Source organism: Sprattus sprattus (assembly GCF_963457725.1).
Source record: "Sprattus sprattus genome assembly, chromosome: 16".
Taxonomy (NCBI): domain Eukaryota; kingdom Metazoa; phylum Chordata; class Actinopteri; order Clupeiformes; family Clupeidae; genus Sprattus; species Sprattus sprattus.
In genome coordinates this window covers 16,656,260-16,674,714 of record NC_137914.1, presented here as the reverse complement: position 1 = coordinate 16,674,714, position 18,455 = coordinate 16,656,260, and the positions used below count along the sequence as shown (strand labels likewise).

The window sequence follows — 18,455 nt, the reverse complement described above, 5'->3', positions numbered from 1 at the left end:
TAATCCAACGGGAACTGTGCACACTATGAGAACCATTACCAGAACATTGTCAGTAAAATCTCCTGTGTGGCTGATGGTCGGCTTCCTTTAAAAAAAAAAAAAAAAAAAAAAACATAAACCTCTCAGGCGCTGAACCATTGAACTGAGGAACCATGCTTCCTGGATACACCCTAGATAAATCATGCAATGCATTTTTAAAGTTGTGTGGTGCGTGGATGTGTTCATCATCTGCAGTGGTTCTTTCACAGACTTTGCACAACATCCTTTCATGTCAGTCCCATGCCACTCCAACTCCAATCAGAAATGATGAGGGCTCATTACAGTGCTGGGCACAACAGACACCTCAGGAGAAAGCCCTATATCTTTAATCAGGCAGACCCAATACGGTGCAGTGTCTTTCCACGCAAGACAAGCATGTTCTTTACCACAGTGTTTACATCATTAGAGAAAGTCTGAAGTAAACTAATGTCTACCAGTCTGTCTCTCTCTCTGTGTGTGTGAAATATCTGGTTATATTACAGGTAGTTTAGACATGACTTGATTCTCTTAAGTGCTGCTATTTTGTGTAGATGCAGACGTAGCCCATAAAGAAAAAGCAACTTCCTCACAATTCATATTTTACAATTAACTAATAATTGTAAATATTCTTTGCAAATATTTAGTTTAATTGAGATTTAACAGACATTTTGATTTTGATAGTGGTCTCTATATTCCTATATACAGTGATCATAAACAATAGACAACAAATTCAGCCTAACGGACAAAACCCACTCCATGGTATACATTTTATTAAAACAGTACAAAATATACAAAAACAAATCCTTAACTGAGGCAACAAATTACTACATTGCTCTGCTGACATTTGCATAGACATGATAGGGTCTGAACTCCATTTCCACGTTATAGAGCTCAGAAAGTTGTGACTACATGCCATGTAAGTTGGTGTTGCTTATAGGCATTTCTATAATTTATTAAACATCAATGTATTTCTAATCAAACTGCCGTAACATGAAAGGACCAAGATCTTGGTGCCGTAAGTGAGGGAGAACCACTCAGTTCTACGTGTCCCTTACTGCGGGGCAGCTGATGAGGTCACAAGCGAAGAAAATAAGAACAACAGCAGGAAATTACACTGCCTTTTTATGGGCTCAATTTGGTGACTCACACTCACACAAAAAAGACCAGAAAAGAGCAGGTGTATTGTGAGTTCCAATCCTGGATAAATATGGAATGTAATGAGTCAATGACAGGAATTGGCCCCGTGCAACACCTCCCACCTGCACTCATTTTGGGAAGCAGTGATCTTCCTCTTGCCTAATCCTCTAAGGGTGCACCTAATGTATATATTTTTAAAGGTAGATTTGGGGTTTTAGGTGATGAAATTGACAAATGGTGAATTTCTCTCTTTATCAAAAATATTCCAACAACAATTCTATTAACAACCCTGGCAGGTCAAAACGTAATGTAAAAATATTTGTATCGAACAATTCCTTGCAGTATAAAAATAAAATAAAAGAAGACAAAGATCTTTGTCCCTGATAACACATATTTGGTCAGCCACAATTATCGTTGCTGCACGGCTCCTCTTGACATCATTAAGAGTTGTGTGCACCTCTTCCACTTATTTCTCCTTCTCTATTTGCTGCGTTTGGCTTGGGACTGGTTTGTGTCCTCTATGGTTAAGGCGTCGCTCGCCTGTTGGGACTGAGCGCTGAGAGACTTGAGAGCTTGAACTTGCTGGAGGCGACCCTCTAACTCAGCCTCACAGGCTTGCACCAGGGCGATGGTCCTGTCTGCGTCCAAGCCCAGCACCTGCTCCATGGAGGCAGCACCCTGGTTTACGACCATCTGCAGCAGCCACAAATCACCCAGGCAAATCAGGTTATGACTCACATGTTTGAAGTTTACATACTCTTGTTACATACTCAACTATTGCAATTTGGTCTGGACTTGAATAGCAGTACATGGCATCTCTTGTGCCGGAATCAACTGCCACTACCTGCATCTAAGTTATTGAACATCAGTTTAATTCCCTAAAAGCCAATAGACGTCATCTTGCTTTGAGTGTTAATGCTTAGGTCTGCAGTGCAACAGCGCCATCCAGTGGATATCCCAATATAGTGTATATTGGCTTTGGCCACATTCATTTGTTGTCTATTCTAATAATAAAGAGCTCCTACATTTATTTGAATTAATTAATTTTATGAGCCCCTACAGAATAACACTATTGGGCAGTGTCATGTTTGTGCTACTTGCCTGCAGTTCTTGATTGGAGAGCCGTGTTTCTGGGCTCGTTTTGCCTTTCAAGACCATCAGAGTCCTGGACATAAACCCTGAGCCTGAGTCCACCTCCATCCCATCAGTCTCATCCATAACATCACCTGTTGAGGTGGATCAAATTATAAAAATGGTGGTCCAGTTCCAGAGTAGATGTAAATGTTTTAAAACGTCGAGATGACTGCCTAATTCAGAAAACGACGAATATAATTAATTTTGCCTGTACAAAAACTGTCTGTATCGCTGGAGTGACATTACCAAACTTATCAGTCTCCTTTTGTCTGTCTGCCACAGCTATGCCACACAGTGGCTCACAAAAGTATGTCCAGTGAAAATAATCCACCAATTATTCTGCGTCATCCCAAATCTTCAGGCACACCCATGCAGGGAACAGTAGCTTAGCCACAGACTAGTTCTACTGCATCGTCAGCAATGTATTTATAAAGGAAGAGTACTGGTAGAGAAACTAATATTGCATTTTAGAAAAACGAGAAATAACCAACCTCCAGCCTCCTGGCTGGCCTCTTGCTCTCGCTCGCTCTCCACAGTCTTGAGGTAAAGCTGCAGCAGCTCCTTGGACTGCCTGCTCTCTTCTCTCCGGTCCAGAACAGTCTGTAGTGTGTCCTGGAGGGCCTGGGCCTTCTTCTGCTGAAAGCCCAGGGCTGAGGCCAGGTTGGCACATGGTACATCCACCAGAGTCTAGGATCACACACACATCACAGGCGGCGGTTACAGCAATGGCAGGTTGCTGCCTATGGTATGTATACGTGTATGTATACGTGTATGTATACATGTATGTATACATGTATGTACACAGTGTGTGCTGCTTTCATACAGACACATAATGACTAAAATGAGTACGGTCAGTTTTGTTACTGTAAGATAAAGTGTGAAGCACCAATGTAAAGGAAAAGGGGCAGACTCTTGGAAGTAAAATCAGTCAGTGAAGCAATCTACATTTTTTAAAAGTTGAAATGAGTCATAGGTTAGCCTTCTGCTGCAATGTGACACACCATGACAGCACCTGAGACAATCAGGACTGAATCTTTGGTTTGTGCAGGGGCAGTAAATGTACCTGAAGCTGTGAATCGGACAACAGAATGATGCTGGCAAGGTCCTGCTTCAGCTGTGTAGCCAGACTCTGCCAGGTGTCTGTTCCACTGAACATCATATCCACTTCATCACCATCCAGAGCTACGGATTCTCTGCTTAACCAAGCAGTGCCACCGTCAACTGTGAAGAGAAGAAGAATTTAAGCACTGCACCTCAGGGGTTTTTCAATTTGAAAGCTGAAACCTGTTGTGTTAAAACCATACTTCTTTATAATATACCAACTTATGAAGTATCAATTTATCCAAACTGTAACAGAAAACAAGTAACACTTAAATATCAAGTGAATATTTAGTGTTGGCCTTATCAAGTTTGAAACAGCCTGCTTACTTTTTTTTGTAGGGCCCCATGTCTCTTTCTCATGCAATAGCATGAACTTCGTGTTGGAAGGTAAGCACAAAAAATAGGCATCATCTTCCACAATAGTTCCATCATCTTCAAGCACCACAGAGACGGGCTTTTCGGGGGCGATTCCTAAAGTTTCACCTCCTGGTGGTTGGAATGAGAAACTAGTTGGAACAGGTAGTCCACTGGAAAGTTATGCTACTCTCCTGCGTTACATAGGCTATGATTGCATCTATGTGGGAATGTAGACTATACATCAGTACAGCTGACACCAACCTTAGCTTAGTCTTGTTTCAGTTAACTTTCACTTGTTTGCAATAATATTTCAGGCAAAATGTGTTTCCTCACGCCCTGAGAACAGCATGCTAGGAATGACAAGCACTGAACTATCTGAGGTCTTGCTTCGCCCAAGCAAGCCAGAACACGAACTGTGATGGATCACCCTGCGTTTCGAAATGTCACTTCACATGGCATGGCATTGCATGTGACCCATGCCGGTCCTTTCATCCATTTAGAGAAATGATGTGCATCAAAAACCCATGGTGATAACCTACTATATCTAGGCCAAACCTAAACCGATGTTGGCTGAAATGCCAGTTCCAGAGTGATAGATAAGTTGTATGGCTTACGCTACATTACTATACAATAAAACATAGACGGAGAGCCGTGATGTGAGATGTAACTTACAACAAAGCAATGATTCCTTTTTTTGGTGTTAGTGTTTTAACTTTCTTGGCTGGTATTAACGTGATTACATTAATCGGACTGAGTCAGCGTTCTCTTACCTTTCACTTTGAGTTGATCTAATGAAGACACCACTAGTCCGTAGGATTTTTGACGGCTAAAGTTGCAGACTTTACAAGGTTTAACTTCTGCCATTGCTGTTAGTGACTTGTAAACTATGTTTTCTGTACTACTAAGAGAGAATAAAAAATCCAGCTAATGTATCATGCTGTTGTAAGCCCCTGAGCAGTTTCCCTCGATATGTTGAAACAGGCTTGCCACTAGAATCCTGGGAAATGCAGTGAGATAGACAGCATATCTAGCGAGTAAGCTAACGCTCTATGACCGGCTTATGACCAGTACAGTCGTAAATGTTATTATAACATTGATGTTGAAATTAACAGTGCCTAGAGTTTTAATTTAGCACAAATGTTTCTCTACAACACAGCTGAAATAACTAGACCGTTGACATGAGTGTGCCACTTCCTTGTTTGTGATATGCTGATCAGGATCTACTAGTTTAGACTGTCAGGCCATAGTAGATGATTGCCTATCGTGTGTAGTTAGCTAGCTAGCTGTACACTGAAGAAGATGGCATCCTCTGAACAGCCTGAACACCAAATACAGGTAGTCTACAATGTTTGGTGCCATTCAGCGTGGCAAGCACTCATTTTCTGATAGGCCTGGGGCACCACAGTGTTACCTTTAGTTTGCTCAGGGGCAGCGTCTATTGTTTTCACCTGTCTTGAAAAAGTTTTAGCCTCTGCTAACGAACGTCATTGACAGGTGCAGGCCATGCACTATATGCATACTTGAAATTAACTTTTAATAGCGACAATAACTATCTGTAACTGTATCGTTTATACATTAAACAACTGCCGTGCAACTTCAAAAAATGTTTAATTCTGAGTAGTGTTCGGACCTTTTTTTCTGCTAACATTATTCAGCCAGTTAGCTGTAAGGGGGAACGCTCTGGCTAGCTTGCAGTCGGGAGCTAACAAACTAGGTCCTGCAAGGCATGCTGTGTTGGCCAGCTTTCAAGGGTCACTAACCCAGATGCGCACATTGTAGGCCTGATGTAAACGTTGTCAGTAAGCAGTACATTAGGTTTGTTTCATATTATCTCGTGAGTCATGAGCTTTCACCGTGCAGGTGTTGTCTCAGTTAGTTGACAATTGACGGATCAGTTTGTAAGTTAAGTCTTCATTGCCTAGCCTATGTCAACTTGATGTTTTTCAGCTCGTGGCTGACATTACCAAACTGATATTTTAGCCTTCAAGTCGGAAATGTCAAAAAAAAGGCTTAACTTGTACTGTACAATGTCATGCCAGCCAGCCATGACTCCCTTATGTGTACGATAGTGTGAAAACGAAGTAAACCCGTAAGGTAACTATCTTTGATAAGGTTCTGTCAAGTATTTTCCAGTATTGAAATGTGTACTCACAAACTCGGCACAAGACACATTGACCATTCAACATACAGTGCTTGGCTAACGTGCAGCCTGTGTCTAAGCCTGATATTTTACTGGAATGTATTATTTCAGTCAGTATACAATATTTTGGAGTCATTTAGTTGTCCTTCAGATCCCATTTATGAAACCCATAAACTACTGTTTGATAACTTCCCAACAAAAAAAAATCTGTTTTTAATCTGTATTTTCTTAGTGCCCTCTGGTCTATTTCACAGTTTTCCTCAGAAACATATTTAATTATTTACTTATTCAATATATATTTCTGATATTTAACAAATATAAATATATATATATGCCTACTTCACAACTTTATATTTTGAAAGTTAAGTAAAAGCACAGCACAGTTTTACAGTACACAGATAAAAAAAGCTTATTAGCACGGTAAATCTTGACTTTTAGTTTTTCTAGATGGCAATTTTGGCCTGTGAAGGCTTTTCTTACATTTTGACTGGGTGGCCTGACCCCAACAACAGAACTACATAGTGAATAGCTAACTCAAAGGCCAGCTCGTACATTTGGAAAGACTGGCAGGCATTCAGAGTTTTGGTGTGAATTTCAGATCATTGAGTCTGCTCTGTTTATGTGCAAGAGGATGGCAGCTGTCACCTGACAAACCAAACAAATCTTGTAAAGATGATACCACAGTCTGTCAGCATTAGTGTTGTTGTCCTCCAAAAACTCTAATCTAGATAAGGCCCTACGTGTCTTTTAATACTAGGCCTTCATCACATTCACATCACATTTCCAAATCTTGAGCAGTTTTGTCCAAGTTTTGAGCGGTATCCATGTCTAGATTTATGTATCTTATGTCCATTGCTAGACATGAACAAATTATGTTACCACTACACTATAGTCAATTTCACCATAATAACTTTTGACAAAGTACCTTCTGCAGGGAAACTAATTTGAATTGCTATCCCTTACTAAAAAAGATACTCTGTTTTGGCACTGAACATACAATAGAGGATTAACTTAAATAGTGTTTTTCTCCCATTAAGATGGCTTTGAACCAAGACTAGAGGGACTTCCTCTGTCGAATGCCTGTGGTTGGATGTTGGGTTCAAGTCCAGGACAGTTGTTAAAAAACACTAATTACAGACTGGTAAACTCAGCTCTCTGAAAGCAGAGACTAAAGCAAATGATCTTTCTGTTAATTATTCAGCAATCCAGAAGGATTCTGTTTTTAGTTGTTGGTTTGATACCAGTCTTGTGTTTCAATGTGGGCTCCCCCTGTGGAAATGGTTCACCTGGATTCCTGCAACCCAAGTGGATGTGCTCAACATGAGAGTTCATCTGTGCCGCAGAGCTTGACTTCAGAATGGAATAGCCTTTCTTGCTTGTTGTCATGTATCCTGTTGCAGTTTCAGCAGGGGGAAAGATGCCTGGGATCACGAATTCAAGTGCTGAAACTAAAGAAACCTTACCGAAACCTAACCTAATTAAACAAACACACACATACACGTATGCTCACACAAAGAGACACACACAAAGGCAAAATAATATCTGTTTGAAAAAAAACCTTCTATTCTCAAAATGTCCTCTTACAAAATTGAAATAGCCTATGTATGAAACAAAATATGTGCCTATTATCTAACATGGGACAAATCAAACACAAAACAAGAAATGGTCAGTCCCTACAAATAGGCCCCATCAAGGTCAGGCAGAACAAGAAAGCCTGTGTTGTGAAACATGAGCAGAGGGGGGTGGGGGGATGAAGCCATGGCAGGAGACAGCAGGTGGGCCAAATAGCCAGGCAAAGGGAAGTTGTAAAACGGTATTAAAGTGAAGCATATTCAATTCACCTGGTATTATCCGTCTTCGGGCTTTATCTGAAACGTCTGCGGCTGTGTTGTGGCGACGGTCAGTGGGTTACCATATTCAATTAAGCCTCTCAGACAGACATGGCGCATGCTGGACGGAAGCATCGCACAAATTACCTCTGTGCTATTTTCCTGGTAATAATGTTAGGATGTCATGTGTTCAGATTTGCTCCAGCAGGTGGCTGTTTACCCTTGACTTCCATTTAGGACACATTCTCTTTTCCATGCCCGCCTCTGTATGTGTGCCGAGCATGCTGTGTGTTTTGCCTTATGTCAGTGTCCCGATTAGTCTCAAATTGATGAATACATGTGTTACATGGGCTTAGCTGGGAAACTATGGTCTTCTGTTAGGTGTAAAAAGATCTGTGTGTCTCCAATTAATTGACTTCATATAATATTGAATGTTTACCCATAGATGGCGCTCTAATGCAAGCTTACACTTTGTTTCAGAATGGCTCATCCATCAGAGAAGACGCCCCTACGCGGGAAGCATTGGTAAGGCCTGTATTTTATTTGTAGTACGACATTAGACTCTCGACTGTATGGATGGGGTAATGTCTAAAGAGTGTAAAAGAATATAAAAGGCTTGGTTTGAAACTGAATTTTTTGTTGAGAATAGGATTATGTGTTTTGTGTCTGCATATCCACCTCTGAACCTAGTTATGGTTTAAGTATTGTACTGAAATTTATCTCAGAAAAATTGTAAGCATTTTTACCCCAAAAAGTAAACATAACAGGAACAAAAACAAATAGCTTATAACCTCCATATCCTTGTGGTCAAGGCTTGGATAGGTCCTACCTTTAGGCTCTGGAAAGAAATCATATCTAATTTAATAGTCAGTAATATGGACTACATCAGTATAATTGCATTAAAAAGAGAATACAATCTAAGAATATGGCAAAATTTGTTGTGTGCTGGAAATTGACGGGTATGACTCTTTGCCTTCCCATATTTACTTTACAGTCTTAACTGAAACCACAGCCTACCTCATGATTTTCTAATTTCAAGACAAATCTGAAGGCTCTGCTTGCATTGTGATGATCGTGTTGATGACATCTTTGTCGTCTTTGGGTAATTAACCGTGCTATTGTTCCCTGTGTCAATGTAATTTCACGCCATGCGTCACGTCTAGCGATGTTTCAAGCTCGCTCCTTAGCAGCGTAAAAAATGTAGATTATTAAGCCTTCTACTGTCGGTAGCTGGTCGAGGACTCGCCTTCTCTTTTCTCCCCCTTTTCTCTTTCTGATGAGCTGCTCTTTCCCAGTTAAGTGGATTATTACATTGCGGGATAATTCATGTCACAAGGCATTATTTGGAGGAGGTGAATAATTGAAATTTGTGTCTGAAAGGATTTTATCTGGATGAGAGGAAGGGGACCAGTGGCTGGGTTGAAGGGAGACTCGGGGCTTGTATGCTTGAGTGTGTGTGTGTGTGTGTGTGTGTGTGTGTGTGTGTGTGTGTGTGTGTGTGTGTGTGTGTGTGTGTGTGTGTGTGTGTGTGTGTGTGAGAGTGTGACAGGCAGGGGACACCGGTCACTTTAACAGGTTCTGACTCACCTTGGCCCGTCAGTGTGCTCAGGCAGTGTGTTGCTGCTCCTGGGTGGCGTGAGGCTGCGTTTGGTTGGGGAGGCGCAAAAGGCTGTCGGCTCCACTGCACGCCAGAAGGTTTAGACCAGTACCTCCAAACGCAAGAGTGCTATACCACACCACCCAGCCATCAGACAGTCCCCTCTCTAGTTATTGCCTACAGGGCGGTTGTCCAGTCACACCATCACGTATAGACACACACATGCAAATACACAGACTTTTTCGTTTCATTCTTGTTCTTGCACTCACTCATTCACACACTCCCTGACTGTCTGTTGCTCTCTTTATTCTCCTCTTGCTATTCTGTACCCCTGTCCCTCAGCCCCTGTGATTGTTCCTGCATCCTCTGTTCCCCTCTCTCTTTCTCTCATTCTCTCATTCTCCTTTGCATCACTCTACTCAGCTCTCCTTCTCCAGTGTCTCATGACCCCAGGCCCTGACAAACAAGCTGTTCTGTGTATATATTTATCTGGTTTGTAATCGCTGCTCGTATGTGGGTAAATGGCAGTACCTGGGCAGCCCCCCAGGATCTTCAAAGACACCGCGCTACTCATTTTAGGAATGAAAACACCAAACAGACCTTTTAACCCTGTCTGTGTGTTTGAAAATAGTGCATGCATTATTGATCATATCTGGCTCCATGGCATACTATTCCCTGATGTGCTTGTGTGCATGCATGTGTGCATACGTGTGTGTGTGTGTGTGTGTGTGTGTGTGTGTGCGCGTGCGTGAGCGAAAAAACCTGCTGCTGGGTAGTGTTGCCTTGGTAGCAGGTGCCTCAGCGGGACTGGCAACAAGGTTGGCCTGGCGCTCTGGGTCGACTCCACACACCTTCACCGTCCGACCTCTGATAGAAGGACTGGGCGGTGGGTGGGAGCAGGGTGGGTTTAGTTCAGGCTGAGGGAGAGGAGAAACTCAGGCATGGTGTTTGGAGGTGGGTAGCAGTGGGGGGGGGGGGGGGGGGGGGGTTGGTGGGGGGGGCTGGAGGGGAGGAGCAAGAACATCCCGGTCTCGCAGCAACTTCAAAAGCTCCCCCTTCCCCAGGATATTAAGCGACTGTGATGAAAAATTTAGCGAGCGTTAAATAAGGCGCTTTGAAGTGATCTGTTTTGGCTCAGCAGTCTCTGAATTTCCGGAGCTCCCTCTGCTATCACCACCACAGTGGAGGAGAAGGAGGAGGCGGAGGTAGAGGAGAGGGGGGGGGGGGGGGGGGGGGGGTGGAGGGAGGAAAAAATGCACCAAGCTTAGAAATCGGGGGCTGGCTGACAAGATGCCAACATTAACGCTGCAGCCAGTGGCATCACTCAGGAGAACTCGCTCTCTACCTCTCTCCTACACTAAGACATCCTCTCTCTGTCTTTCTCTCAAACATGCACCCTCATTCCATCATATTGTCTTTCTCCCACCCGGTTCATTTTTCCCCCTTTCTTCCCTCTTCGCTGTCATTCCTGGCCCTGAAGTCACAAAAGCCATCTGTTGCTTATCTGGTCGTTTTTTGAAAATAAAATACCATCTTGGGGTGGGGGGGTGGGGGGTGGGGTGGGGTCTTTCTCGTTCTCTCTTGCTCCCTCTCTTGCTCTCTCTCTCTCTCTCTCTCTCTCTCTCTCTCTCTCTCTCTCTCTCTCTCTCTCTCTCTCTCTCTCTCTCTCTTTCTCTTTCTCTCTATGTAACTCAATATCAGGCCTCTGATGGGTCCTTAACAATAAAAGCTGACAGTGCTCCTCCTCTCCTGTGGTCTCAAGGTTCATGAATAGGACTGTAGCAAGTGCCGAGAGACGGTGTTTTACTTTTGTTGTCATTTCGGGGTTTCAGAAAAGTTAATTATTCAGTGAGCGCAGTACGGTAACGACTCCAAAAAGGCTTCTTCTGAATCTGTCGGAAACTAGGCTGCAATTAACTTTGTCAAGGGAACCTTGCTTGGGCCTTTTTTTTACTCATTACTTTAATTGTAATTGTAGTCCTTTATTGGAGCTGTCTGCAGTAAAGGAGAGTTACTGCTGGCACGGGGGCATGAAGCTCACACATATTTCATGGTCACAGTCGCTAGGTGGCAGCGAGTTGTTCAACCCTCTGTAATAACAATATGAGGGTAATCTGTGTGCGAGTTTAAAAAAAATATTTTTATATGCATTTTGTTGCATTTCACATAATACTTAATTTTTCATTGTTGTTATCACTCTCTTTTATCATGTCACTATAACTATCACTAAAAATGCATCTTTGAAGGAGCGTCTATTTATATCTCTGGGAAATTAAATGATCTTTTTTGGGAGTTGGAAGAGTGAGGTGCTGACGTGCCAACAACGGGGTCGTGAGGGTAGCCTATACAAATGAACACAAATGACAGATACCTTATCTGTACAGTATTCTACTATGGGAAAAGGTGACTGCTAAATGACTTCACTTAAATGTCAATTTTATTTATGTTCTTTTAAATTACCACAAATAGAGCGATGTCAGTGTGTGTGAGTGTGTTTTGTGTTTTACAAAAGCGTAAGGTTGTGTCCGTTGTCTTCTGTAGCTATCTGTCAAACTATAGGATGGCACTGTGTTGTCATGTCCTTGTTGTGGTCCTTGCCCTGTCGAGTCCAGTAGGTAAACTAGCTTCTTCTGTCTATATGAGACGGTGAGCCAGAGAGACACCTGAGTACGGTTAGAGAGGAGGCTGCGTGGCGCTTGAGTCCAGCCTAATGATGTGTTGTTGAGCTCTTGGAGTCGATGGTTAATGACACAGGAAGGGCCTGCTGTTTTATTGTTGCTGTGTTGCACTTTTTCCTCGCCTCCCCTCCCCTCTCTCTCTCTTCTCTCTCTCTCTCTCTCTCTCTCTCTCTCTCTCTCTCTCTCTTCTCTCTCCTCTCATCCCCCCCCCCCCCCCCCCCACTCCTGCCTCCTTAGAGGTCTCCGTATGAATTCTCTCTGTCATGTCCAAGGACGAGCCGAGCAGGGTCAGCTAATTGCTTTTATGATTATGATTTCACGTCAGATTTATCGTGCGTGCTCTGTGCACTTTTCTTGAGGTCCGCCAACGACCCGGCCTGAGAAAATGAGTTAGCAGTGCGGCAGCTTGGACTTCTTGTTTCAGTGCAGGTTGCACTTTTAAAGTCATCATGCCACATTGGAGGTGAATCACCCAAGGCTTTTTTTTTTCTTTGTCTTTTTGACTTTTGAGCCTCATTTACCCGTTCTTTTTCTGTTGTTGTAAATTCCCCTTTAAACGTAATCCTGTCAAGAACTGGTCTCCGTTTACTGGAATAAAATATGATTAATTGTATGACTGCGCAGTGACGCAAAGCTGTATTCATATGATTTCTTTTTGAACTTGGTGGAAAAAATTGTCAGAGACCAAATTATTGGTCCACTAGGTATTCTCACATTTCATCTCTCACTTTGTGATGTCATTCTGAGTTACTGAATTACTGTATTTATTCTTTTCTGTACTTGGCAAACACTGCTCTTTTTGATGTTGACAATGTCTCCGGAATGTTCCCTTGCTCTTTGAAAAGGATGAGTCGATAAAGGCGACTGGGCCCCAGATTTCATTATTCTGTGGTTTCTCTCTCTGATGTGTTCTGTTGGACCAGATCACCAGGGCCTGCTCCCCAAAGGCATAATTTAGCAGATTTACGGCCGGACATCTTCCCACATGAAAAGGCCATTTCTTCCCTTATTTCCTACTGCAGGGACAATTTTCATTCATAATCTGCACACTGACTCGCCTGCAGTGCAGAAAGCCCTTTCTAGCATGAAGACACAACTGAGGTAGTATGCCCAAGTTATTAATTTAGTTGCAAGAGAGAATAACATAGGTTGATTTGAAAATATAACAAGTTTGGTGTTAATTACTTAGGTGCAAAGCGATTTGTCTTTAGTCATATTCCAATTTAAATAAGGTAAGGATCGTGCCTATAGTCATGTGACATGGCTTTTAAGGTACTGTGAACAGAAAATTATATGGGTTGGCTATACCCAACAGTAATAGATTATTTTGTGAACATTTTTAGTCTTTCCATTATTGTTTCACTCATGTAAATTATATTTCCCAAGTATTTACAACTGGTTGAACACGGCTTCATTTTTTTTTTCTGGAAAGAGATGTCTGCCCAGAAAATCTACATTGCAAAGTGTTGCAAAGCACTCTTGAGAGTCTATGCAATTACACATGCTATAGGGGAGATTTAAAATGAATCAAATGAACTCTACATTAAGCCGAGGTGAAGGTCCTGAGGTTGCCCTCCGCACTAACAGTGACGTATTGGTCATCTGTGTTTTGAATGCTGTGATCTGACATATTGCACATACTTACTCCAAGGTCAGTCTGTATTTGATTTTCAGAATGTAAATATGCTCATTTTTCTCTGCAGTTCAAACTGACAGTTACTACTCAGACCCTACAACGCAGGACTGTAATGGTTCTCAGATGAAATAGCCCCAAAGCCTTGAGGACATCAGAATATTGCTTTAGAGAAGACATTGTTCACTTCTGAATTTATATGTTTTGCACATGATAAACTGGTGAATTGATGTTCCCTTGTCCAGACACCCTAGAACCCATGAAATAATGAGTGGCAGTTTTATCTCTAATCACAAAGTAAAGCATGCCTTTGACCCACCAATTCTGTTTAGACGACCACTGAAGGTGCCCAGGGCAGACTACTATACACTACATCTCTGTCAGCCAAAGACATCAGCCTCTACTTACACATGCAGCTGACTCATAGTGATGTGCTTCAGAGTATCCTACCCCATATTTGTACTGCGTAACCTTTGCACCACTCTTGTGACTTGAGTGACTGGGTTCACTTAATGGTCTAAATGTGCAGAAGAAGACCTGATTGTTGGGGGGATGTGGGGAAGAACTGATTGTCGCAGCAGAGCAGTGAGAAGAAGAGAAATCCTGGAACCACCAGGTCTTCCTGATCTCCAGATGGCAAATGCAGCCCAGCAGGTGTTCAGAGGGTCGAGTTGTAGAGGACATTGTAGCCCTTAAGGCTTGAGGGCCTGAAACAGCAGAGAAGACGGTTATTTGTCTTCTACAAAGAGACTATAACCCCCATCTAAGCATTTCTTCCGACCGGGTCTGGATGGTTTACTTGGCGGGTTTGTCCCTTGGAACACGTGACCCTGTGAACAGAATGATGGAAGCCCCCTTGGGAAGGTCCAATTAGATTTGTCAGACGAGTCAAAAGCCATCAGCCCGAGCGGTCCTGAGGGTGATTCAGGAGGCTGTGTGTCTGTACCGTTTCCCGGCTGATTCACTGTTTTCTGCCACTGTCACTGCCAGGCTGGGAACAGATTCTCTTAACTTCCCCTCTCCTCTCCTCTTCAGGAAGTTTGGGCTCTCAGTGGATGCATGAAGCTCCTTGAACCCTTAAAATCCAGTCTAAATCCAGGTAAAATAAAAGTCATTCAGCATGTATCAGCACGACAGAGGTTTTGGAAGAGGGGTGTTTTGCACATCAATCACTCAGCAGTTGACACAAATACAGAATCTCTCTCCCCTGTGAGAATGGCAACCGGCATGCACCTGAGGTGATATATCAACAGTAACCACAGTTCAAACCGCATCGGCTATTTAAAGCCATACACCTCAACCCTGATTAGTCGTGATAGCTAAGGGCTGATGTTTCTGGTTTGTTCCGCAGGCTCGCTACTTTGTACAGCTGGCACATGTCTGTTACAAGCTTTTTTACAAGCACTTGTGTTGGTCCCCTCTTGGCATGGGCGCTACAGATGCAAAGGAAAGGTTTTGTCTTTGACTCTAACCAGTTCCTTCTCAGTGAGGAAAAGATTCTCTGGGAGCTCTGAACTGTTTGCTTAAAGGGAGCCAACGCCTGAGTCATCCCGTTCGCCTACTGGTGGTGGTGGTGTGTGTTCGATGTTTGACCCCGGAGCAGTGGGTGTGATGCAAGCCTGGGAATTTCAATCTTGTCTCGAGGGGATGCCTTGCGATGTCCACAGCCATTCCAGCCACTTTTAAGGGAAAGCTCCATTTTTTATTTTTTTTGTCAGACTGTAATTTGAAGACTATGATTATGCCAAATTCAATAAAATTTAATTTGTACTTACACAATTCTGCATCGCTTTTAATACATTAATTTAAACAATATGTCAACTACAGATCTATAATTTCCCATTTTTTCTCCTCCGTAGCCTTCTTGAACTGTGTCATTATGCATTTTCCTCAGATGACGGAAATATGACACCATTTTAATTACAGCCCTCGCTGTGTTTATTTTTCTAACACGCCTGGGAAAGGATTCGGTGCTGAATGGCCATTTCCACCAGTCTGGCACTTTGTAATTACTTGTGTCTGATATAAAGTTTCCCTCTTTCTCCCTCCTTTGTATGTTTTGAGGCGCGTCGCAAGGAGGAGAGACTGGTCCACTGTGTGACTCGTAGTCTCAGGGCTGCACGAGAGATGCCTTTACTGTCAGGCCTGTTCACATCACCTAACAGCCAACCCCCCAACCCACCAATGTCACTTTCAAGGCATAATTACCCAAGTTGTGTTGATTAGTATAAGAAGCAATTACTCCGGCGTTTTCACCACCGCAAATGAGGGACGCGACAGCCACTGATTGACAGGAAACAGGCCTGCCTTTATTAAGTAAATGACTATGGTAATTCAGGTACTGAGACACCTAGCATCTGATATTTTTTTCTTTTTTTAAGTCCTTTCTTTTTTTGCAGTTGCCGGTGTCTCTTCTGGTTTTGGCAGGGGCCATGTGATTTTAATGAAGAGGAGTTGTGATTGAAGCTGCACAGGGCCCCGCAAGCAGCAGGCTGGGGAGCGTCAGCGGTGGCCAGGAGGCCGGTGAGCCAAGGCTAGAGCCTTTCACACCAAATGAGACAAAAAAGACCCGCGCATCCCGATGTTGCTTGATCAAAACAAAGCCTAGAAAAAAGAGGGAAAGATGAAAACCTCTGCAAAGCGATGTAAATGCAACACGCCCCCCCCCCTCCACCTTGTGGGAATTTGTATTATTTATTTATTTTTCTTGTTTTCTCTTTTACAGCTTGTGAATATTTTCAGAAGTCTAGAAATCAGAGAAAAACTGATTTGTAATTGACACGTGGAAAATGTTCTTTATCTGGCTTCCCAGTAAGTTATTAGCAGTTAATTCATCTGCCAACTCCCCTGCAGCGCCAGTTATTTGTTTAAATAGCGGGATTCCCATGGTGCATTTGTAACTACAGCAGTGCAAAATGCTTCTCTCTATAATTATTGAACATTACACGCTGGCTTATGGTGGTTATCGGTTGAGGAACATTAGCGGGGGAACGAGGGAAGTCATTTATTCATGAATGAGACTTTTATTTCTCATTTCTTAGAGGAATGACTGACTATAGGGTTTAAGGGAATTTCTTTTTACTGTGCCTTCTAAGGTGGATTTCATTTGTTCTTTGAGGAAGAGGCCAGAATAGCTTGCCAGGAACTTTAAGGTCTATTACAGTGCTCTGCATACCTCTATTACAGTGCTCTGTTGTAAGTATGTCCAGAAATGATCCCTAGTATTTAACATAGTAGCATACAAGTCATATCTTGCTTGGACCTTCTAATGTTATACTATGTCATCTCCTGTGACTCTTCTGAGTAGTCATGAAGCAGAAAGTCCTTTTCCACTTTGCATGCGCCACCAGTCACTTCCACACAACTTTTATACTAAGCAATAAATTCAAAGTATTTGCAGTGCAAGAACATATGCAGACACATGCACACACACTCACACAAACACATCCACAAAGTCACTCTAGGCTCTTTGGTAAACAGTCTCTCCACAGTGCGAGTGCTAACCTCCCAGGAGTCATACATGTGCAGCATAAATATAACACAATCATTTGCACCAGCACTCACTAGGCTTGCCGTAATTTACTGTGCATGGATTGAGTGAGTGCTGCATTGTGGAAAAGCATGGAGTGGCCCAAACCCTCATTTGTCACCCTTAATAAATGTTGCCATGTAAATTATGAAGTTCTGCTTCAGATGTAAATGCACTTTATTTCAGTCCCCTAATGCAAAGGCCCCCCTCTCCAATACATTAAGAGAGAGGTGGAGGGGGAAGGGATCCAAACATAAAAATTCTCGCAGTTTTTCATAATCAATAATAAGCTCAAAAGACTGTACATGGTAGTGGGGGCGAACATTATAAAATATCTGAAGTCAAGTTCATAAATTATTGCCGGAAAAAGCGGCTTGTACACTAAAAATGTAAATACATTAATGTTATTAATAATGCAGTGACTAATAGTTCTTTCAGGCCTGTAATAGCAGTTTAATGGAATATGACAGCAAGAATATATTACACTTCTTACATTTAGTCGGGCCCTCGTAGGACATTTATCAGTGCTTTTTGAAACATACTATTTTGATTATTTTGTTCTACTAATTGCTTCTCCCTCACCACCCACCACCCTGTCGCTCTGCCTTGCTAAAAGAGGGGGAAAAAATAACATGTAACAGATATTAATTAATACTTGTCAGTTTTTGCTAGTTTGATGAAAACGAATGAAGGGGAGATGCTAATTGGGTTTATGTTTTGCACTGTGTGGCAACCCGAGATTATGGCTTTATCAGGCCTATCAGGGGGAGCGTGGTGCTCTGTCAAGCAGGAATGATACCAGCTCCACTGCACGGGGTGGTGGGGGGTGGGTTGTGGGGTGGCAACTTGGGCTGTAAGAAAAGAAGGACGTCATTGAAGATGGAGTGAAACTTTGCAGCTCCCTTTGTAGGGAGTTTTTCTTTGTTATACGGACAGCCTGGATGGCCAATGCTCGTCACAGGAGTGAAGTTGACCACCCATCTGGACAGCCCAGCGTCCAGCTTGGACCCTTGTGATGTGCTGTCCCTTAGGACTCACTCTATTGAATTCAACTGGATTAATATTCATATTGTACGCTCTAGCTGTGCACCCCCTCGCCCCCAGCCTATTTATTTGTCACCTGTTGCTGCCTCCTGCTTGAGCACTAGGGGCTGCTGGAGACTGCCGCGTGCTCACCTGCTGCTCTGAGCTGCAGCATAGGGGCTGTCTCCGCTCGGGCAGGCCGGCAGAGCAAAGCCAGTGCAGCCACAGCACATCACACTGTCCTGCTTCCCAGGACGAGAGCTCACCTTCGACCGGCCT

General features: G+C 43.0%; 2 protein-coding genes across 3 annotated transcripts in view; one reads left to right on the top strand and one right to left on the bottom strand.

Moving 5' to 3' along the window:
* Nucleotides 1-1,635: 1,635 nt before the first annotated feature.
* On the bottom strand, nucleotides 1,636-4,611 carry dffa (DNA fragmentation factor, alpha polypeptide; the record flags this gene model as incomplete). The annotated part of the gene is made up of 6 exons (XM_080853720.1): nucleotides 1,636-1,848; nucleotides 2,257-2,381; nucleotides 2,781-2,976; nucleotides 3,353-3,510; nucleotides 3,718-3,876; nucleotides 4,518-4,611. The coding sequence occupies 6 exons, from the start codon at nucleotides 4,609-4,611 to the stop codon at nucleotides 1,636-1,638; spliced, it is 945 nt and encodes a 314-aa protein (XP_080709846.1).
* A 423-nt stretch (nucleotides 4,612-5,034) lies between these two features.
* Nucleotides 5,035-18,455, top strand: part of pex14 (peroxisomal biogenesis factor 14) — a 58,695-nt gene continuing 45,274 nt past the window's right edge. For both annotated transcript variants that reach the window (XM_080853716.1, XM_080853715.1), the window contains exons 1-2: nucleotides 5,035-5,082; nucleotides 8,197-8,241. In XM_080853716.1, coding sequence (XP_080709842.1) covers nucleotides 5,047-5,082; nucleotides 8,197-8,241 — 81 coding nt within the window. In that variant the 5' untranslated portion in view covers nucleotides 5,035-5,046. The remainder of the gene's footprint in view (nucleotides 5,083-8,196; nucleotides 8,242-18,455) is intronic.